The 18,732-nt window shown below is 53.4% G+C and overlaps 2 protein-coding genes across 2 annotated transcripts in view; one reads left to right on the forward strand and one right to left on the reverse strand.

The window, feature by feature from the left end:
• Nucleotides 1-5,883, forward strand: part of POLA1 (DNA polymerase alpha 1, catalytic subunit) — a 208,148-nt gene extending 202,265 nt beyond the window's left edge. The window contains exon 37 of the mRNA XM_065630908.1: nucleotides 4,611-5,883. Within this exon, the coding sequence (XP_065486980.1) occupies nucleotides 4,611-4,783 (173 nt within the window). The 3' untranslated portion in view covers nucleotides 4,784-5,883. The remainder of the gene's footprint in view (nucleotides 1-4,610) is intronic.
• Nucleotides 5,884-9,612: 3,729 nt separating this feature from the next.
• On the reverse strand, nucleotides 9,613-17,919 carry ARX (aristaless related homeobox). The gene is made up of 5 exons (XM_065642674.1): nucleotides 17,643-17,919; nucleotides 15,794-16,511; nucleotides 14,440-14,485; nucleotides 12,149-12,483; nucleotides 9,613-10,966 (listed from the first exon to the last, which is right to left on the reverse strand). The coding sequence occupies exons 1-5, from the start codon at nucleotides 17,833-17,835 to the stop codon at nucleotides 10,726-10,728; spliced, it is 1,533 nt and encodes a 510-aa protein (XP_065498746.1). The 5' UTR covers nucleotides 17,836-17,919; the 3' UTR covers nucleotides 9,613-10,725.
• Nucleotides 17,920-18,732: the final 813 nt, after the last annotated feature.

Consider the following 18,732-nt stretch of genomic DNA (forward strand, 5'->3'; position numbering starts at 1 on the left):
CCGTAAATGGCAAAGTTAAGGTTAACAGTATAAATAGGGGTGCTGAAGATTATGAAAGGGGAACCCATGCAATTAAAAAAAATGGCTTACATAACCTGATATCATAATAGACAGAATATTTATTTAACTTGCAGTAAATTGACACACCTCTAGACAGAGACAATTATGACTGACTGTAAAACATCTGACAGAACCAATTATGACTGACTGTTGTTTGCTACCTTTGCACAGAAATAAATGAAACATAGATATTTGGAACAGAGACTGCTGCCTGTGTGTCTAAGCTTGCTGTAATTAAAATACAATAACCAGTAGGCGATGTAAAAAATTCAGTAGCTAATTTAGTATGTTCTTTAACTCTTTAAATAAAAGTGTGAGAGCAACACAATGCTGTACATAAATGATACTCCGCAGCTTTTTTTTGTGCATTCCCAGATAAACCAACATTTTGGCACTGTGCTCGTAGGCACCTACGTTGTTTCTCGTGTACCCAGTGCAGATATACGCACACAAATACAAAGGAATGTGAATATATTTTTACTTCTCTACTCTGAAGAGCAGGCTATCAGCAGAATAATCAGGGGGAGAGAGTTTAATAATATGACACAGTTCAGTTGTCCAATCAGTAGAAGAAAAAACAGAATACTTTCACCGAGCCACGTCTTAGGGAATCCGAGAACAGAAGTTCTTGATCATCACTATCAGGTTATTCTGTGTCATTTTAATAGGAACAAAGAGAAATTGCAATAAATGCAAAACACATGGCCAGGTATATAGATAATCTCCAAATATTTCCATCCTTGCTTCCAGCATCAGTACAACAGGATGGGGTAAATGGATTTCAGGTACCATGTAATTTTTTTTTCCAAATAATATAAAAGCATAGGCAGCTAAACAAGGACTTGGATGGGGTGCTGAATATGACATGGACATCCAGAACTTCAGACTGTGTTTTGTGAAGGGAACAAGGAAGCGAGGGAGGAGGGCAGGGTTAACTGCATGTTTAGTGATATGATTCTAAAATCTATACCAAAATTGGTGATTTATTAACCTTGGAGAATACAGTACCTGAATTTTAATTATATACAGTCAGAAGCACATCTTCCTTTTTTATTTTCTATTTAAATAATTGTATTTTTCATTTTTGTATTTGTTGTAGAAGTATCTTTTGTATGCTCTGCATGTGTATAAATATATCTCTTTATGTATAGCTGGATATGCATTCTGCAGCAGCAGTCGTCTGAAAGGTTGCTTGCTGCTGAACTCGGGTATGATTAAAACAATGATGGGGTGATAGTAGGTATAGAACTATTTTGGAATGTGACTGACTGCTGAAAGGCAATTTCAGTCAGTTTCTATAGCTTACCTTCAGAAGGCTTTAGGTGCGTTATTGATTAAAGTCTCATTTAGGAAGAAAGTAGGAGCTTTTATATGCATCTCTAAGTTGGATGGTATGGTAACTCGAAGGTATTGACTGGCTGTGTGATATACAACGGTCACAGTTGTCTTTTACTCAGAGGAGCACAAAGTGATGCTGGTTGTCATTCTTACTCTGCTGTGTGGCAGCGTAAATAGTCCCCTTTCTAACCAACCTGGTGGGAAAAGTCAATATCCCATCAGCAAAGGAGGTAAACACATCAGGAGCTGTGTCCTCTCTCATCTTCCCCTGCTCTCTATTACCACAGTTCTTTAAATCTTCTCTCCCCAGTCATCAGATGCACTCGTGTCATTCAAATGCACGGAATGGCTGTGCTGCAGATGCAGCCGCTGCCTCCTCTCCTCCCGGAGCTCCCGGCACCCATTCTCTTATAATTGAAACTTAAAATTGGCCTCATTACTTCAATGAGGCCCCTCATATTTTTCCCATTTTTCTTCAGTCCACCCTTTCCTGCTTGCCACTACGAGGGTAATTGCATCTAAGAAATGTTTGAAGCGTACTGTCAGAACGGCTATCACGAATAATTAAAGTTTAGATTTAATGTTGGGGGGAAGCCTGGTGCTCCCTTAGTGGGATGACTGGAGCCTGAACTGGAGCTGTACGTGGGCCTGTGGTTTTGTTCCCTACTTTCAGCCCTGCTTTATTGTTTGCCTTGTTGTCCTCATGATTAATGTGCCTTCCTGCTCTGTTCACATGTACCAGCTGTTTCTGTGCATTGAAGCATTTCACCTTGGTCCCTTCTGAGCTTCAGGAAGCTTTAAACTCTTTTAGCCTAGTTTTGAACTACAAGGATGGTATTTTCCACATTTCCTTGGTATAAAGAGCATGGTCTTGCCAGCATGTGAGCAGTGTCAAGTGAACCCACTGAGCATTTCATTTATCTTGAAAATGCATAAACTTGCTAATGCTGAATTTGTGGCAAAGTGGATTTGGTTTTTTTATGGATCTGGTTATTACCATTTTCAAGGCTTGTTTAGTTAAACACAACATTTAGATAATTTCAGGATCATTAAATGTGCTTATGCCATAGGGACTCCAGTCTGTTAATTAATAGATTTTTATAATCAAAATTTTTATTGTATTTGTCACGTAATTTAAGGAAATTTTAATTCTTCTAATAGACATATGTCACTACAGTCTGGATAATGGTGTGAATGTGGCACCTTCCTCTGTTTGCTCCTGCTAGAATTTGGCAATATTCATACTTAAAACTGAATATGGCAGCACAATACCTACTATCTTCTTCACAAGGGTGCATGAAAGGTACTTACCAAAGTGCTTTTAATCAACTTATTCAGTTACTCAAACTGGCACTACTAATTTTAATTTTAATTTAATTTTTAAAGATTTGATAGCATCATGCAGAGCAATTGAGTTCAGTGGAACTTTGCAAATAATGTGGAAAACCTGAGCAGGTGGCACTTGCTCAGTAAAACATTGCTGTTCGTATTGTATCCAGTAGTTAATCTGCTGAGCTCATCTTAAAACACCTGAGGCTCTGCAGAAAAGTTTGTAAATCCCCAGGGAGGAGGAATTCTCAAACCCAAAATTGTACCATGCCTCCCTTCCCTGCTGTCTCCTCCTGTGCCAGTCCTTGATTTGGCTGCTGAGACGAAGTTGTGTCCGATGGGACGTCTCCATCTCAATCACATTGCAGAAGTGAGTCACATTGCAGAAGTGAGTCATTCATTCCCTCCCACGGGTGGACTCAAAAACCCAGTCTGTCCTTCTCCTCCGAGTCCTCCTTCTCTCAAACTCAGCTGGTTTAGAGACGACTGGTGTTTCATCTTAACTTGTGCCATGTAGTAAAAGCCATTTGACAGGGGATGGAGGCTCCTTTGCTACGTGTTCCAAGCATGAGGAGGACACTACCAGCCTTGCGAAGGTGATGGGAAGACATGAGACCACAGCTTTTAGGCAAAGCGAATGGGCAGCAGCAGGATTGTGTTGGTTGCTCACGAGACACACATGCTACACCAAAATGGCTTGAAAGCTCACCCTTTGAGTACCTGTGCCGTGCTCTCATAGTTCTGCTTGACCTGGAATCCCTCCGGGGGTCGGAACTGCCTGGGCAGGCACCTCGTTTTGCAATAAATCCTTCCTGTGTGCGCAGCGATGCAGACTGTCCAGCAGTGCCTGCTCCAAGGTGTAACTGCAGATGCCGGCTTTTGGGTAGGAGCTCATGGATGTGGAGCTGGTTTGAAAAGAGGAACACAACTGCACCAGATCTGCAGCAAGTTCGCGTTGATGTATATCAGAGAAAATTTTGCTTTTTTAGCCTTCATCCACAGCTTTTGTAAGGCAAAAGCTGGACAACCACCCAAACAAAATCCCTGGATTTCTTTTTGAGATGGCATAAAATTTAACTAAACAAAAAATTAAAATAGAATGGTTTGGGTTTCACTGCTGAAATATGTACAAACTCTTGTGTGCACGTGAGTTTGCACACACACAAATGTTCAAGTGAGTGAGTGTTTTGCACTCTAGACATTTCTTCACAGATATTATTGATCAAGCATTTAGGAATGGCTCTCTCCATTCATGTGTCAGGTGAACCCAATGTCTCCTAGTTGAGACACCAAGTACCTCCTCTCTGATTTAGGGTAGGATAGCATGGCATTTCACCTCTTTGTGGTACTGCCCTTCCAACGTCTCCATAGTGCTGAGCATCACAATTCCCGTCCTGCACAGGAGGTGTGTGCAAGAACACGTGACACAGGGGATGTGTCTGTCCCAGGCTGTGCCAGTGCCGCGATTAGCAGCAGCAGGGACTACAGGAGTGAAGCTTATGGTTTCCTTCATTTCTGAAGCCAAACTTGACTGTGGGCAGAATCTCTCCCCACTTCAAACCCCTGGGGACTCTATGTAGTTCTTGCTGACTTGAGAACCTTTCAGAGCCAGCCCTGCTATCGCTTATCTTCTCTGCTGTGAGTTATCGAACCCACATTTTGCTCCAGTTAGACGACATGACCAGGTGAGCAGTGCTACTTATCAGTTCCTGGCAGGAGCTGCTGCTCCCGGGGAAGAGCTGCCCGTAAGTGTCGTCTTTGCTAGCTATAGCATTCACCTCATTTGAAAATACTGTGATTTGCAGTAGTAGTGATGCAAAAGTACTGTCTTTTGTGGTCATGTAATCCTTCTCTGTTTTTCTTTTTTCTTTGTTTTTTTTTAGAGTATTGTAAGAAGAAGCAACTCATGAATGAAGTCTCCGAGGCCTACAAAAAACTGAAGAGCACAGTAGACCAATACCTGTCCATGAGTGCGTACTCAGAAGTGAACCTCGGCAAACTCTTTACCTTCAGTATAGGAAGATCTGTGGTTGAGTCCAGTAATGAAGGACAGTGATTGAATAAAAATGGTGGGAGACGAGAGGGTGGTTCCTTGTTCAACTGTAATGATCTCTCAAGCAATACTCTTATTTCAGTATGCACAGTGGTGTTTTAATAAACTTGTCTCTTCAGAGGAGGAAAAGTGGAAGATGAAAATGGGATGTATGATTCACGTGGACATGAAATATTCTAGGTGTTTTTATCTTCCGTTCTTTTCTTCATTGAGAAGCCAGGGTTATTAAAATACGGAGTAGTTGATTTTTGCAATATATTTTGTTGTGTATTTAGACCTATGAGGGAGAAGGGGGTGGGGGAATTGCTGCTTTAATTGGATAATTCCCAGTGAGAGTAGCTGGAATGTAAGTGATCCTAGACTTTGCTCCAGGGTATTTAGTAGAGGTGCTCTCAGGAAGAGAGGTTAGTAGAGGTCTCAGTAGGAGCACTAATGTTTTGCCTTTTCGCAGTTTATCTTCTTCCTGATCATAAACATACCAATTAAAAACAATACTAAACCTAAATGCCTTTAAATGTCCTAATACCTTCTGAACAGAGGTAGAGGTGGTTTACTTTCGAATTTATTAAAGATAAATAATGACTCAGACCTGGAGCTGCTAAAAATAGGGACTATCTTTTCATTAAGAGTCTTTCTGTGTGTATTTAAGCATAGTATTTTGCCATGTTGGAAATTTCTCTGTGGATGTAGGGACATGCACATGTACAAAACACGTTTTGTACAGATGCAGGAAATAAATGTATTTCATTTCTTTCTGTACAGAGTATTTGAAAGTAAGCAATCAATGGAGAAAAATACGCTTTGGATGGCATTGTAGCCAATAATGGGGGAAGGGAAGGAGGAGAATCGTTGTTGCTGTTCTGTAATAATTACTGTATTGGAGGTTTTAAAGGTTTTATAAACAAATTGTATTTTTCATTTACTTTTAATAAAATGTCAAGTAGATAGGACAGGAAAAGAGCGTAAATGGGTACATGCTTTTGTACACAGAATATTCTTGTACTCGTGCGCCGTTAAGTTTGCCATGTGATATATTAATGTAAGGTTATAAAAATTTTCTGTTAAATCTTTAGAAGTATAAAATGTAAAGTTTTCTTAGCACTTGAAGGAAAAAAATAAAGTTTTCTAGTAAAAGATAACTTGATTTGATCATCTGACTATTGAAAATACTCCATGCGAGGTCGTGTTGCTCCAGACTTTTCCTGGTTTTACAGAAGAGCTTGTGTGTCCATTTTTAGGAAGGACGGCCAGTGACAAAGGGAGCTTGAAGACAAAGAGCATCAGCATGAAGGTGTTGGTCATCAAAGGGATATGTGTCTGTGTTAGAGTATTTTGTGACATTCTTTTGTCCCTAAGTGATGTGGGAAGATGCTGTGTGTCAGGACGGGTAACGTCTATATACATACACCTAAATACACTGTAATCTTCTGAGCAACTTTTGGGGCTAAATCCTTTCATTTTTACTCACATTGAGAGTTGCAGTGTGTGAGAAATTCCTCCTGCTCAATCCCTGGGTTTGTGTTGGTGTTGTCCTACGCCTGGCAGGAGCCGTCACTCCTTCCCAACGCGTTTGGTTGGGTTATTGTAGCGGAGACTTTACGTGGAGCCTTGTCTTGGAGAGAAGGTGTTGCTGCCTAAACGACACATTGATGTTGCAGCTCTTTGAAAGATCCTGGCTTCCTGTAATTTCTCTCGGGTTTTTTTTTCACATTTTTTCGTGTCCAACCCAATTAGGATTATGAAGATATTACTGATATTAACCGGGTAGAATGCCTTTAGGAAAGCGGAAAGTGTGACCTTCTCCTCCAAACGTGAGGTACACGAATAAAATGGGTAGATATGGCATAACCTGACCCCGTGGCACTTGTATGCATCTGTATAATTACAGCTGAAGAGCCTGTTAATTTGCAAGTTTAGGGATGTTTAGATTAAACGAGAGTGTTGTGGAATGTGGAACGCAGGGCGCAGCAGCGCAGGGTGGCCCCGCCAGGGCCCGGGGGAAGCGCCGCTTCCCACCCAGGAGCCCGAACGCCCCCCGGGGCTCCCGCCACCCCGAACAGCCGCAGTCCGGGGGGAGACAGGCTCGGAAACGAAGGCTTTTACCCCGAGTTAAGGCAATTTTTGATTCCTCTCAGCAGAGCTGGTCAGATCAGAGCTGAAGTCTTGGCAAGGAGTAAACTGGATTTTTTTTTTTCCTCCCTTCTCTCTCTAATCAGCTCTGGGCACCGTGCCTCCTCTTGGCCCCAGAGAAAGGCTGGGAAACGCCAAATCATCTTTATAGCGTTTAATATTAAACGGAGCTGGTAAATGCAGCGCTGTAAATAATTGGGGAAAGATTGAAGTTCGGAGGATTGCGTTTTGAGGCTGATCTGGCTCGAATCGCCTTTTCCTTTCCCGCCTCTTGTCCCTCATTCCCGCCCCCCCCCCACCCCCATCCCCTCCCCCAATCCCCAACGCTGTTAAAATTAAGGTTTGTGTTTATTTGTATTTATTTGCAGTTGGGGAAGAGGAGTGTTGATATATGGAGACGGTAGCCAGGTTTCGCCGATGACATATGTGATATGAAAAACAATTCCCGTCCGCAAACACGTTTGTTGCTGTGCCAAACCCCCTCTTTTGGCCCTCAAAGGCACTTTTCTCCTGCTGAACTGGAGCACATCTTCCCTTCAGCGTCCTTCCCCGGCTTCTGCAGAGCACCTTAAATGTGCCTTAATTGAATAGTTCTCCCGCACCCTCCTTATAGCAGTTTAATAGATTAACTCATCTGTGCCAGCTTCAAATTTCAGATTAAAATTCCTTCATCCCGAAGGCAGCATTATCAGGTTGTTGGAGGCTGTTTTCAAACCTTGGTTTTGAATAGCAGCGGCTCTGCATTAATTTAACCACTAAGCTAATAAGTAGGTTTCGTTTTGTTATGCTAAGCTTTATTGCTTTTCTTTTGATCAGAATGGTGTTGTTGAGCAAAGCAGCAGACAAGGCATTCTTTGATGAGGGAATTAGCGCTCTATTCTTCCTCTATTATTCATAGCACAGTGGAATATGTAAGTACCTGAGGGTGTCAAAGGAGAGCAGGCTCTATTGCAAAGTGTTCGCCTTGTTTCTCTCAATAGCTGACTATGAGATGATAAACCGCTTAATACACTGCACTAATTGGATGAGAGCAAAAAGAGATGGGAATTAAGGCACGGCGAAAGGAGAAAGTGCTACCAGCCTTCATTCACGCTTTCACCACTTTAGCAGCACCAAAGGAGGCACAAGCTTTCTATAAGCAGACTAGGGGTTTTGTGCGGAGATAAAATGAACCTGTTAGTGGATTCAAGTAATACACTAATTATTGCACAGTATAAATACCACTACTGGTTTTATAACACGGAGGTAAACTTCTTTTGAGAAGGTTATAGGATTGCTTGGCAGCAGTATAGATCCTAATAAGGGACCAGAGTAATAACCCCCTGGATTAACAAAATTGCTGCTTGCAGAAGTATGATTCGGGCTTTTACGAAGATTTCAGTGGAATGAATAAAAATGACTGAATGACATTTCTTAATGCGTAATGGCTTGATAATGATTCCCTTTTCTTTAAGGCAAAAATGTATATTTCAGGCTGCACTGCTAATAATGTCCGGGGAACAAGCCTTATTTTTCCCATAAATTTTTTTTCGCGCCTATGGTGGGTTTTAGCACTCAAAAATATGGTTGGGGGCGGGCGAGAATGGGGAGGGAGTATGTGAAACGCCGTGAGTGGAATGGGGGAGCTGCGGGGAAGGGTCGCGGGGGCTCCCACGGGCGGCGGCATCTCCGGCGGCGCTTCCTGGACGTCGGGTCCCGGAGCCGGAGCGGCCCCGCCGAGCAGCCCTGCGGGCCGGGGCCACTCGATGCGCGCAGGTGGCTGGGGGGGGCCGGGCTCTGCCCCGGTACCCAGCCCCCGGGCTGCCGCGATTAGATCAAATCACGCCGAGAAATCCCCCAACAACCCACGAAAATCACGAGGGCTCTCGGGCGGCCCGGCCCGGCCCTACGCCCGCTGCCCTCGGGTCTTGGCCGGGGGAGGAACCGGGCCCCATGAGGGGTTGCCGCTGCCCTCCGCGGGGCCGGGGGAGCGCGGGAGTTGCCGGCAGCGCCTGCCGTCCCTGCGGGCAGGGGGTTCACGCGTTTCTGCTCCTGCTCCGTGGAAGGAGCAGACGAGAGAGCTGCGCCAAAGGAAAAAAAAAAAAAAGGGGGGGGGGGGGCGCGAAATAAAGAGAAAAATAATAAGTTAATGTCGGAGACAACGTGGGGGCAGAGACAAGAACAGGCGCGGAGAAACTTTCCTGCCCCATCAGTAGGAATGCGGGGTGGGGAGTGGGGGGGAAGCCAAGCGCTCCCCCAAATCCTTGTTTTTCTCCCCTGCCCCTGGCTTTCGGCAGCAGCGGAGCGAGAGGCTGCCCCGTCCCCAGCCGAAGATGCCAGCAGTGCGTGGGGTGGCGTCCCGCGGTGTGGGGTCCCTGGCACCGAAAGGCCACCCCAGCACGCCCCTCGGCAGCGCCCGGGGCGGCGGAGGGCACGACACGGTGCCCACGGCAGAGCGCGGCTGGCGCAGCCGTGGGTGCCCCCGGCCCCCGCCATCTGCACATCCCCCTGCAAACGGGGCCCCGCCCAAGCGACCACGGCCCTTCACGCCCCGTGGAGTTTCCCGGCGGGGGGTGCCGGTGAGCAGCCCCGGCCGCCCCGGCGGGGCTCAGCCCCGGGCGCCCGCAGTGAGGCACAGGCGGTGGCCCCCGCAAGGACCGGGCTTGTTCTTTCTTTTGTTCCTTTTTTTTTTTTTTTTTTTGTTAAACATATATTTGTGTTTATTTTCTGAACGTGGCACTTCTCCATCGGATAGCAAGGAAAAGTGTTAACAATAACGACATTACACGAAAAAGTACTGTACCATCGGCTCTTGAGGGTTTCAGAAACCTCTACAGTTAATAAGTTAAATAAAGGGTTTGTACATAAATATTTGTCTAGGAACCCTATTATATCTACAACACAGTAAGAATCTACAGAATGACAAACTTTTACAACACTACACTGAGTGCAATTGTTTTATAACATTTCAAATATACAAAGCTCTGTTCTTTTTTATAACAATGGTATGTACAGAATCAATAATCACAGTTTAGTGACTTAAACAGTCCATATTCTAGCAGTGTATTTCCCTTTGGTTTGATATAAAAACCTTGGTTGGTGTCGTGATAAAGAATATAAGAAGAAAAAGATATACCCTTTCCCTTAAGTGCACTGGTTATCTTACAGCATCGAATTTACTTTCAGTCTGCACTGGCGGCATCCTTGGTTAGCGTATATGCAGCTTACAGCATCAACATGTAAAATGCTTCTCCAGTGCTCTTAACAGACCAACTTAGCATCCGAGGATGTTATTTTAAGAGGTTGTGGGTAGCTTTCCTCCCCCCCTTTTATTTTATTATTTCTTAATTACAATTCTATTTGTTTCTCTCTTTTTTTTTCTTTTTTTTTTTTTCTTGCCAGATAAACAGAAGGAAAAATATTTAGTGTATGTAATGCTAATATATAATAACTTTTATTAGGGCTTTTTTTTTCCCCTTAATGCTGAGAGAGGAAATGAATATGTCGTACATTTAACAAATGTACCAGCCAAGGAGTTACTTATTCAGGAGCTTGCAAGTGTCAGTTCACTCGTGTGAGGGCTGATGCGACAAGCGCTTGCTGTTTCCAAGTTCCTAACTTGAGAACCTACCCCAGTCTTAGCTGCTGGTCCTCTATTTTTTTTAATGTAATTTTTTTTTTTTTACCCCCCGTTTGGTCTTGATTCGTGTTGAGGTGACCTTTATTTATTCGCGTATTTGCTCTCCTCTTTTCTCTCTCTCTCTTTTTTTCTCTCCCCCCCTAAAAAAAACCCAAAAAAGCCAAACAACCCGAACCCCCAGGACGGCCACCGTCTCTTAGCACACCTCTTTCCCCGTGCCGTTCCCGGGGAGGATGTTGAGCTGGGTGAGCTGGGCGGCGTGTTCCTTTGCCTTCAGCCGCAGGGCGGCGATGCTGGAAGCCCGCCGGTCGGCGGCGGCGCTGGCCGGGTCCCCCAGCCCCGCCGAACCCACCGCTCCCTCGGCGGCCGGCGCCGGCTGCCGCAGCAGGGCCGCGGCGCTGGAGGCGCTGCCCAGGGGGGCCATGGTGGAAAAGAGCCTGAAAGGAAAGCAGAGACCGCTGTCACCGTCGGGCCGGGGCTCGCTGCCTTCCCCTCGCACCCCCCGCGCCTCTTTCCCGCCAGGCGGGGACGCGGGGGGACAAAGACACGAGAGGAAAAAAAAACAACACCCCCACCCCTCCACCCAAAAAAAAAAAAAAAAAAAACCCACGACGTGAAAGGGCAAAAGGTTGTGGGGAAAAAAAAAAAAAAAAAAAGAAGTAGGGAAAAATAAAATCGGCGAGGCCGATTCTCCCCTACCTGCCGCTGTCGGGGCGGCTGACGCCGGGGGAAAACAGCCGGCGGGGAAGGGAGTGCGAGGGGAAAGACTCCGGGGGGGAGAGGGGGGGTTCTCTTTAGTCGGTACTAAAAAATAAGGGAAACCCCCTGTCCTAGGAGGGCTGCGCTCCTCCCGTCCATCAACCGAGCCTCTTCCCGTTCCGCCGCTCCCGGCGGGCCGGGCACTGCGCCCCGCTCCGCGCCCCGACGGCGCGTCTCCGGAGGCAGCCACTGCCGCTCGGGGGTTCCCTCGCTTTGGCCGCGGACGCCCGCGGAAGCTCGGCCCGACACGAGCCTCTCGGAGCTGCTCAGGCGGCCAAATAGCGGCAGCGCCCTCCCATGAGCAAAGCAGAGGCCATGTGTGCACGTAGGGCAACCCACGCTGTTTTTTTATTCTGCGTGGGGGCACCAATTTCCGCACACCTGCCCCGCAGTGACCCTGCTCCGTCCTTGCCCCTTGTGTGGGGCTGCGCAGCCCCGCGGGGACGCCCGGGTTCCCCGCAAACGCCGCCACCGCCCGCAGCCGCCGTGTCCGCGGACCGGCCGTCCCCACGGGGGACCCGCTGGACCCTCAAAGGTGGAACGGGGTGTGGGGGGGAGGAGGGCGTGAGAACTGCCCTCGCCCAATGAGAGGCCGGGGTGGAAACACGTGATCTGCGCGGCGCCCAATCGGTGCCGGCCGCAAGCGCTCCAAGTTTGAACGCCGGGACGGCCCGCGCGAGACGTGTCCCGCGTGGGGCCGGGCCAAAGAGCGACCGGCGGTGCCAGGCGGGGACAACGCCACGCGAGACGGTCGCGGGGCTCTGCGAGCGATGACGGCGTTTCCCCGGCGGCTGCCCCCCACTCCGACACCCTCCCCGAATGTCCCCCGTGGTGCCGGGTCGCGCGTGGGCGGGCGGTACCTGCCGAAGGCGGGGCTGATGAAGGCGGGGTGGCGGAACACGGCCGCGCCCAGGAAGGTGCCGAGGCCGAGGGGGGTCCCGCCGGGGGGCAGCGCCGCGGAGCCGGGGGGCGGCGGCGGCAGGCTGGGGAAGGCGGCGGCCGCGGCGGCGGCGGCAGCAGCGGTCCAGGCGGAGTCTAGAGCTGGGTGATGAGGAGGGAAAGGACTAGCATCAAGGTATGGACTGAGGGGGTGAGTTGCTGACAGGGGACCAGGGAAAGGCAAACCTGGGGGGTGTGTCTGAGCCCCAGCCTTTTCCCTCTTCCGCCACTTAGCCCTACGGTTCTGGAACCATACCTGAAAGCCAAAAGAAAAACCGGTTTTAATATGCCTGCCCGCGCCCCCGGCGGGGCGAGCTCCGCAGGAGCCGCGCTCCGGCCCGACGGCGCCCGCTCCTTCGCCGCCCCCGCGCGGGGACCGTCCCGAAAGGGGCCGATCCGCGGGGGCCACGCGTGTCAGCGTCGAGCTGCAGGTCCGGGCGCTGCCGATCCAGCCCGGGAGCCCGCAGGCGGCTTTCCATGGGGCCCCCCGGCCCTGCCCTGGGGAGGCCCAGCAGTTTAGCCCCTATCCTCGTTGTCCGGCAGGTCGGGGCTGCGGGCAGCTGCCGGCGCGGAGGGCGCTTCGCGGCAGCGCTCTCGCTGCGCTGGAACAGGGGGAAAACGATTTCCCAGTGGCACTAAGCGGGTTTTCGTTCCGCACGCACACCCATGCCGGGAGCTGAGTGGGATTTTTCGCTGAAGGGAATATTTACAAATTATATCGTTTGAGGATCATAGACTTTTTTTTCCCCCTTCCCCCTTCAGATTTAGAGCGAAGAAAAAAATCGTGATTTCACTAACGTCTGAAACGAATTAATTTGCGAGGCAACCAAAGCAGCTAATTTACGTTTCCAGGCTGCCCTGTTATGATCTATTTTGTGAAAGTTAGTTAGGACGCCGCGGCACTGCCGTCCTTTGCCTCTTTTCCACTTCCTCCAAAACAAAAATCGTGAACCAACAAGGGCTTAAAACAGGAGAGAGGTAGAGGGAAAAAAATAACGCATTTCAAACGAAAAAAAATTCGCTTAAAGATCAAGTGCGAGGCATCACCTGCACCTAAGGGGAGAGACTTTGAGAGGGACACAGATTTGTCTACTTTTCGGGCTGGTGTTGGCTGAGATTTCCCTGTTAGGCTCGGCTTTGTGAGCTCAGCGTGAGATCCCTTCTCTCCAGGAAGCAAGAAAGGGAGCAGTGCTGCGGATTTCTCCCTACGGTTGTAGAGCGAGACCTGATCTCCGCATCTTGGTACCCACGCAGGAAGAGGCATCGCATTGGCGGGGAAGCCAACAGCCTAGCACGGAGGGAGCGTTTCTCCCAGCTAAAACTCAATTAGCAAGCTGTCCTCACTGCAATTCCCCCTTATTGAATTAATAAGTCTGAGTAGACCCAAAGGTAAACGAAGGGACTCTCATAATTCATATTCCCTTAATTACATCTTCTCCCGTGAATAGAGGAGAGAGAAAGGGGGTGTCTTTCTTTTTTTAAAAGTTATTTAACTTTCCCACGACTTGTTCCCCTGAGCTGAAAATACTGATTTGCTGTCACATCTCTGTTTGACAATGGAGAAATGTGTCAACAGAAAGGAGGGGCCAAATCTCATCATTAGCCCCTCTAATGCAAGAAGCTGTTGTGTATTAAATGAGCCATATGGAATTTATTATGCTTTATCAGCGCCCGATTTTAACTGTAAAGTGATTTGCTCAGCTTCAAACCCAGAGACATCTGTTTTCTGTTGGCAATCAGGGCATCTCAATGTTTATCGTCTCTTTGGTTATGAGACCCGGGTTGGGAAATGCACTCTGGTATGGGGCGGCAAACACCTTTAATAGCATTGCACTCACTCACTATTAGATCAATGCAGGCTTATTGCTATCAAAAATGGGAAATCAAATAGCATTAGCCAGCTCCTTGTGCAGGCGGAGAGGAAATCAAACAACATTTCGCCTTCAAATGGCCCTGTTTGTTCTAGCACTAAGTGGGCTTTTATGAAGCCCGATTGGAGATTTGATGGCAGCCAAATACCCGGCTTGCGGCCGAGCGGGTCTCGCTAACAACCCGAAGCCCCGGGGAGCCCCGCCTTTTCATCACACCGGGTTTCACCAGCCGATGGTTCGGCCCTGCCGGGGCCGGGGACGCTGCCGGGGAGGGTCGGGTACACCCCCCAGCACTGCCGGGCGCCGCCGACAGACGCCCCGCTCCCGCCGCCGCCACTCACCTGCACTCGGGCTTCGGTCAGATCGAGCCTCATAGCCAGCTCCTCCCTGGGGGAGACACACACGCTGCCGTCAGCCCGGGGCACCCCGAGCCGCCCCCCAGCCCGCGGCTCTGTGCCCCTGCAGCCAGACGGGCCCGAAATCCCGGTGCCCGAAAGAAACAGGGCCGGGCGGCGGGCAGATGCCGCCTGACACTGCCCTCATCCCGGCTCCGGGACGCCGAGCCGGCCGGCTGTCGGGACTCCCGAGTTTTGGCACCCCCTTTCTCACCGCTCCCCAAGTTCAGCCGGTCCCCGCCGCAACCGCGGTGGAGGGGGGGTGTCAATCGAACCGCCACAAACTGCGGTTTGCATTGCCGCAATTACGGCAAATCAGAAACCATTAAAACGTTACAAAAACGTTCATCAGGTCTGTACCCAAAAGAGGAGCGCTCCCAGGTTAGCCGGAGCCCCGTCGCCGCCGGGCCGCCCCCACAACCCCGCACTGGCCTGGCATGGGAAGCTCCGGAGGAAAAGCCAAAACCGTAAAAAACACCAACCAAAAAAGCGCGATATATTCATATACACATCCCCGAGCAGCCGCTCCCGTGGCCGCGGCCGGGGCCAGGCGGCGCCCCGAGGTGAATCCCACGGGCAATGCCCGGGCGATGCGCGGCACCGAGGGCGGGGGAACAAAACGCCCTCGAGGACACCTCCCCACGGATCCCCCTGGCAAAACAAATTAGAAACTGGGAGTGTGTCCTTGATCGAAAAGAGGGGCTTCGGGGGTTCAATCCTCCTCTGGGCTGAAGGAGTGTGGGGTATTTTCAGGCAGTTCGGGGAGCCATCAGGCGGCTCTGCCTCTCTCCCAGCCAGCGCTTCCCGCAGAGGAGCCACTGGCCAGACCCGCCGCCGCGGGACTCCCGTTTTCAACCCCGAAAGTGTGGGCAGAGTCAGGCCGGGCCCCGGTGGGCCACTCGGGAGTGGCTTCGGGCAGCGAGGGGCCCCGACGTGCCGGCCGATATTTTTAGACAGCGGTGCTTTGAACTGTGCTCCTGCCGGGGCTTCCCCGGGCCGGGGTCCAGCCTCAGGGGGAACGCGTAACTGATCCCGGTGGCAGCCGCCTCGAGTGGAGAGGAGGGCAGCGGGTAAAAATAGCCCCCGGTGGCGGCCTCCAGGCGGGCCTGCCCGGGCACTGCCGACCCTGGGTTCCCCCGGAGCCAGGACCTGCTCCCCGTCGCCTCCCAGCCCGGAGGTGTCCGCGGCAGGATTCACCCCGGGGGGAGGTTTGGAGGCGGGAGCGCAGCACACCGTGGCCCCGTCCCACCCCCCCGGGGCTCGTCCGCTCCGCGCTCGGCCGGGGCCCCCGCGCTGGTACCTGGTGAAGACGTCGGGGTAGTGAGTTTTCTGGAAGGCCCTCTCCAGCTCCTCCAGCTGGTAGCTGGTGAAGGTGGTGCGGTAGCGGCGCTGCTTCCTCTTGAGCAGCCCCTCCTCAGAGTCGCTGCCGGCCGAGAGGCAGACACTCTCCTCGCCGTCCTTGCCCTCGCCGTCCTCGGGGTGCAGCAGCAGCTCCTCCTTGGGGGACAGATCCCCGCCCTCCGCCCCGGGGGCCGCGGCGGCGCCCCGACAGGCCTCTTTCAGCAGCCCCCCACCGTCCTCGCCCAGCAGCTCCTCCTCCTCGTCGTCCTCCAGCTCCTCTTCCTCCTCGTCCTCCTCCTCCAGCATCTCTTCGTCCTCCTCCTCTTCCTCCTCCTCGGCGGCCGGCGCGGCGGGGCCCGGTCGCTCCTCGACGTGCGCGGCGGGGCTGCCCAGCTCGTCCCGGGCGGGCGGCGGCGCCACGAAGGGCGCGTTTTCGCGGTAGCTCTTGCTGCGGCTGATGCTGACCTGGGGCGCCTGACTGATCTTCAGCGTGTCCCACGGGGCGGCGGCGGGCACGGGGCCGGCGCCCCCCTCCGGCCGCCCATCCGGACGGTCGCCTCGCGGTCCCGCCGGCCCCGGTGGCAGCAGCCGGCCCCCGCCCGGCCCGTAGAGCCGGCGCAGTTTAGGGGGAAGATGCAGCTCGGCCGGCTCGAAAGGGGGGCTGCCTTTGGGGGACCCTGCGCCGGGAGAAGGTGGGTTAGGCAGCCGCAGCAGTCGGACGGGGAAGGCAAGCATGGAGGGAAGAGGGGTGCGGAGGGAAGAAAAGCGGGCGGGGAGAGAAAAAGAGATACGGTCAGTGGGATCAGCGCGAAGAGCCCAGCACAAGACCGCAATCCCCCAGCCCCCTTTCGGACACCGTTTTTTATCCCGCACCGGTATAAGGCCCCACAACACCGTGTCGTTAGAACAGCCCCTGCCCGCGCCGCTGCTCCCGGCCTGGAAAGAATTTCCTCCCGGCTGCAGAGCCCGGCCCGGCGCCCCGTTCAGCGGCAGGACAGGCTCCGGGGGGAGCTCGGGCAGTCCCGGGCCTGCGCCGCCACCTCCCCGGCAGCGGCCACCGCGGGGCCCCATCTCGCACGGCGGGGCTGCGCAAGGCCAGGGCAGGTCAGCGCCGTCCCCCTGTCCCTTCCCGGCACACCTCAGGGGTTTTTGTGTGTGTGCTTGTTTGTTTGTTTGTTTATTGCCCCCCCTTCTATCGCCTTCTCCCGACCCCCAGGTTTCCTTTTGATTTCGGAAGAAGGAAACCCACCCGCCTGTGAACGCCGGGGAAACCGGGAGGGATACCGTCGGTGGGAGTTGCCCAGCCGAGCTTTCCGTGGCCCTGGAGGGGCTGCGCCCAACTTCGGGCCGGGGGCGGCGGCTGCTGGCGCCCCTTTATTACCGCTCTGTCCACTGCCAGGCACGAACCCCTACTCGCTAGCCGAGATCCGTTACAGATTTAATGCGAAAGGGCGAGCTTTTGCCTGCGCGGATCACATCTTGCTCTGATTTATTTTACCTTAAAAAAATTACACATATATCGAAAGCAACAACAACCTAAAGCGGCGGTACCCGATCGGCACGGAATCAACCGGGCTGAATTTCGGGCGCAGCTCTGGCCGCGATTCCTGGCAGCACAGCAGTCGCTAAGGAGCAGGATAACGGGATAACGGCGGCCGTGGCTCCGACGCGGCGTCTGGCCGGGCGGACGGGGAGCAGGGACGAGCCGCGGGCTGCGCCGGGGCTGGAGGGGGCGCAGCCGGCCCTGCCCGACGCCAGGGAAAAGGAGAAGGGCGAGCGCGTTGGGGCGGCTGGTCGGTGGCGCTTACCTTGCGCGGCCTTATCGGTGTCGGGGCGGGCGGCGATGGAGGGCAGGCTGGGCGCGGCGCCGAGCAGCCGCACCTTGCAGGGGCTCCGCCGGCCCAAGATGCTGTCGATGCAGTAAGAGGACAGCAAAGTTGGCGATTTACTTTTGCACTCGGGGCGCTCGGCGCAGCTCTCCTCCGGGTAGGGGCCGCTCATGGCGGCGGCGCCGGGGCCGTGCCGTGTGGCCGGGGCGGGCTGCGGCGGCGCGGACGCCCCCGCGGCGCTGCCCTGTGCCGCCGGGACGCCCGTCACGGGGGGAGTGAGCGGCGGCCGCGGCGCTCTTGAGTCCCCTCGGCTCCACGTGCGGGCAGCCGCCCCCTGATTGGCTCTCGGCGGAGGCCGGGCGGCCGCCGACAGACGGCGCCCGGCAAACCCCGGCTCGGACCGCCCCGGATCGGCGCCCGCCCCGCGCCACCGCGCTGCCCTCCCCCTGCGCCACGCCCCGCCGCGCCCCGGCCTGCCCCACAGCGGCCCGCCCTGCCCCGCCACGCCCCTCCCGCCACGCCCCGCCCCCGCGCCCCGCGGGCGTCCCGCTCCGTGGGGGCGGCAGGCGGCGGGGAGCCGCTCAGGGGAGCCATCGGGGGCGGCCGGATGGGCGGCGGCGGAGACCCCGCGGCACGCCTCGCACCGTCCTCTCCCTCACCCCCGACGGCGGCCTTGCTCCCCGCCCGGCCCGGCCCTAAGCCAGGGTGATGCCCGATCGGGGGCGGGACTGGGCCCCGCTGGGGCATCCGTGCAGGATTCCCTCCCCCGGCAGCCCCCCCTCTCGGCGCAGCGCTGCGCCGCGCTCGCAGCCGGTGTTTAAAAATAGCGGCGTCGGCAAATGGGGTTTTACCGTAACAAACACCTGGACAACGCCTGCAGGAGAGAGGGTGCGGCGGGACCGGCGCAGCCGGCCTGGTGTAGCGGGGTGCGGCCGCCGGGGGAGCCGCAGGGAGCGTTCCCCGGTCAGGGGAGGGCGCGCAGCCCGGCGCGGCGCTGGCCGGCCTCCGCGTCCCTGCCACGACCGCCGCCGCCTTTCCCCGCACGCAGATCTCCTCTCCGCAGACCCCT

This window comes from Caloenas nicobarica, chromosome 1 (assembly GCF_036013445.1).
Source record: "Caloenas nicobarica isolate bCalNic1 chromosome 1, bCalNic1.hap1, whole genome shotgun sequence".
NCBI classification, from domain to species: domain Eukaryota; kingdom Metazoa; phylum Chordata; class Aves; order Columbiformes; family Columbidae; genus Caloenas; species Caloenas nicobarica.

Excerpts from the sequence above, each read along its gene's own strand:
- ARX (XM_065642674.1), bottom strand. The coding sequence starts at position 17,835 with ATGAGCGGCCCCTACCCGGAGGAGAGCTGCGCCGAGCGCCCCGAGTGC. Across the intron at positions 16,512-17,642 it reads CACCGATAAGGCCGCGCAAG|GGTCCCCCAAAGGCAGCCCC; the intron begins GTAAGCGCCACC and ends CTCCCGGCGCAG. Across the intron at positions 12,484-14,439 it reads TGACCGAAGCCCGAGTGCAG|GTATGGTTCCAGAACCGTAG; the intron begins GTGAGTGGCGGC and ends TTTGGCTTTCAG.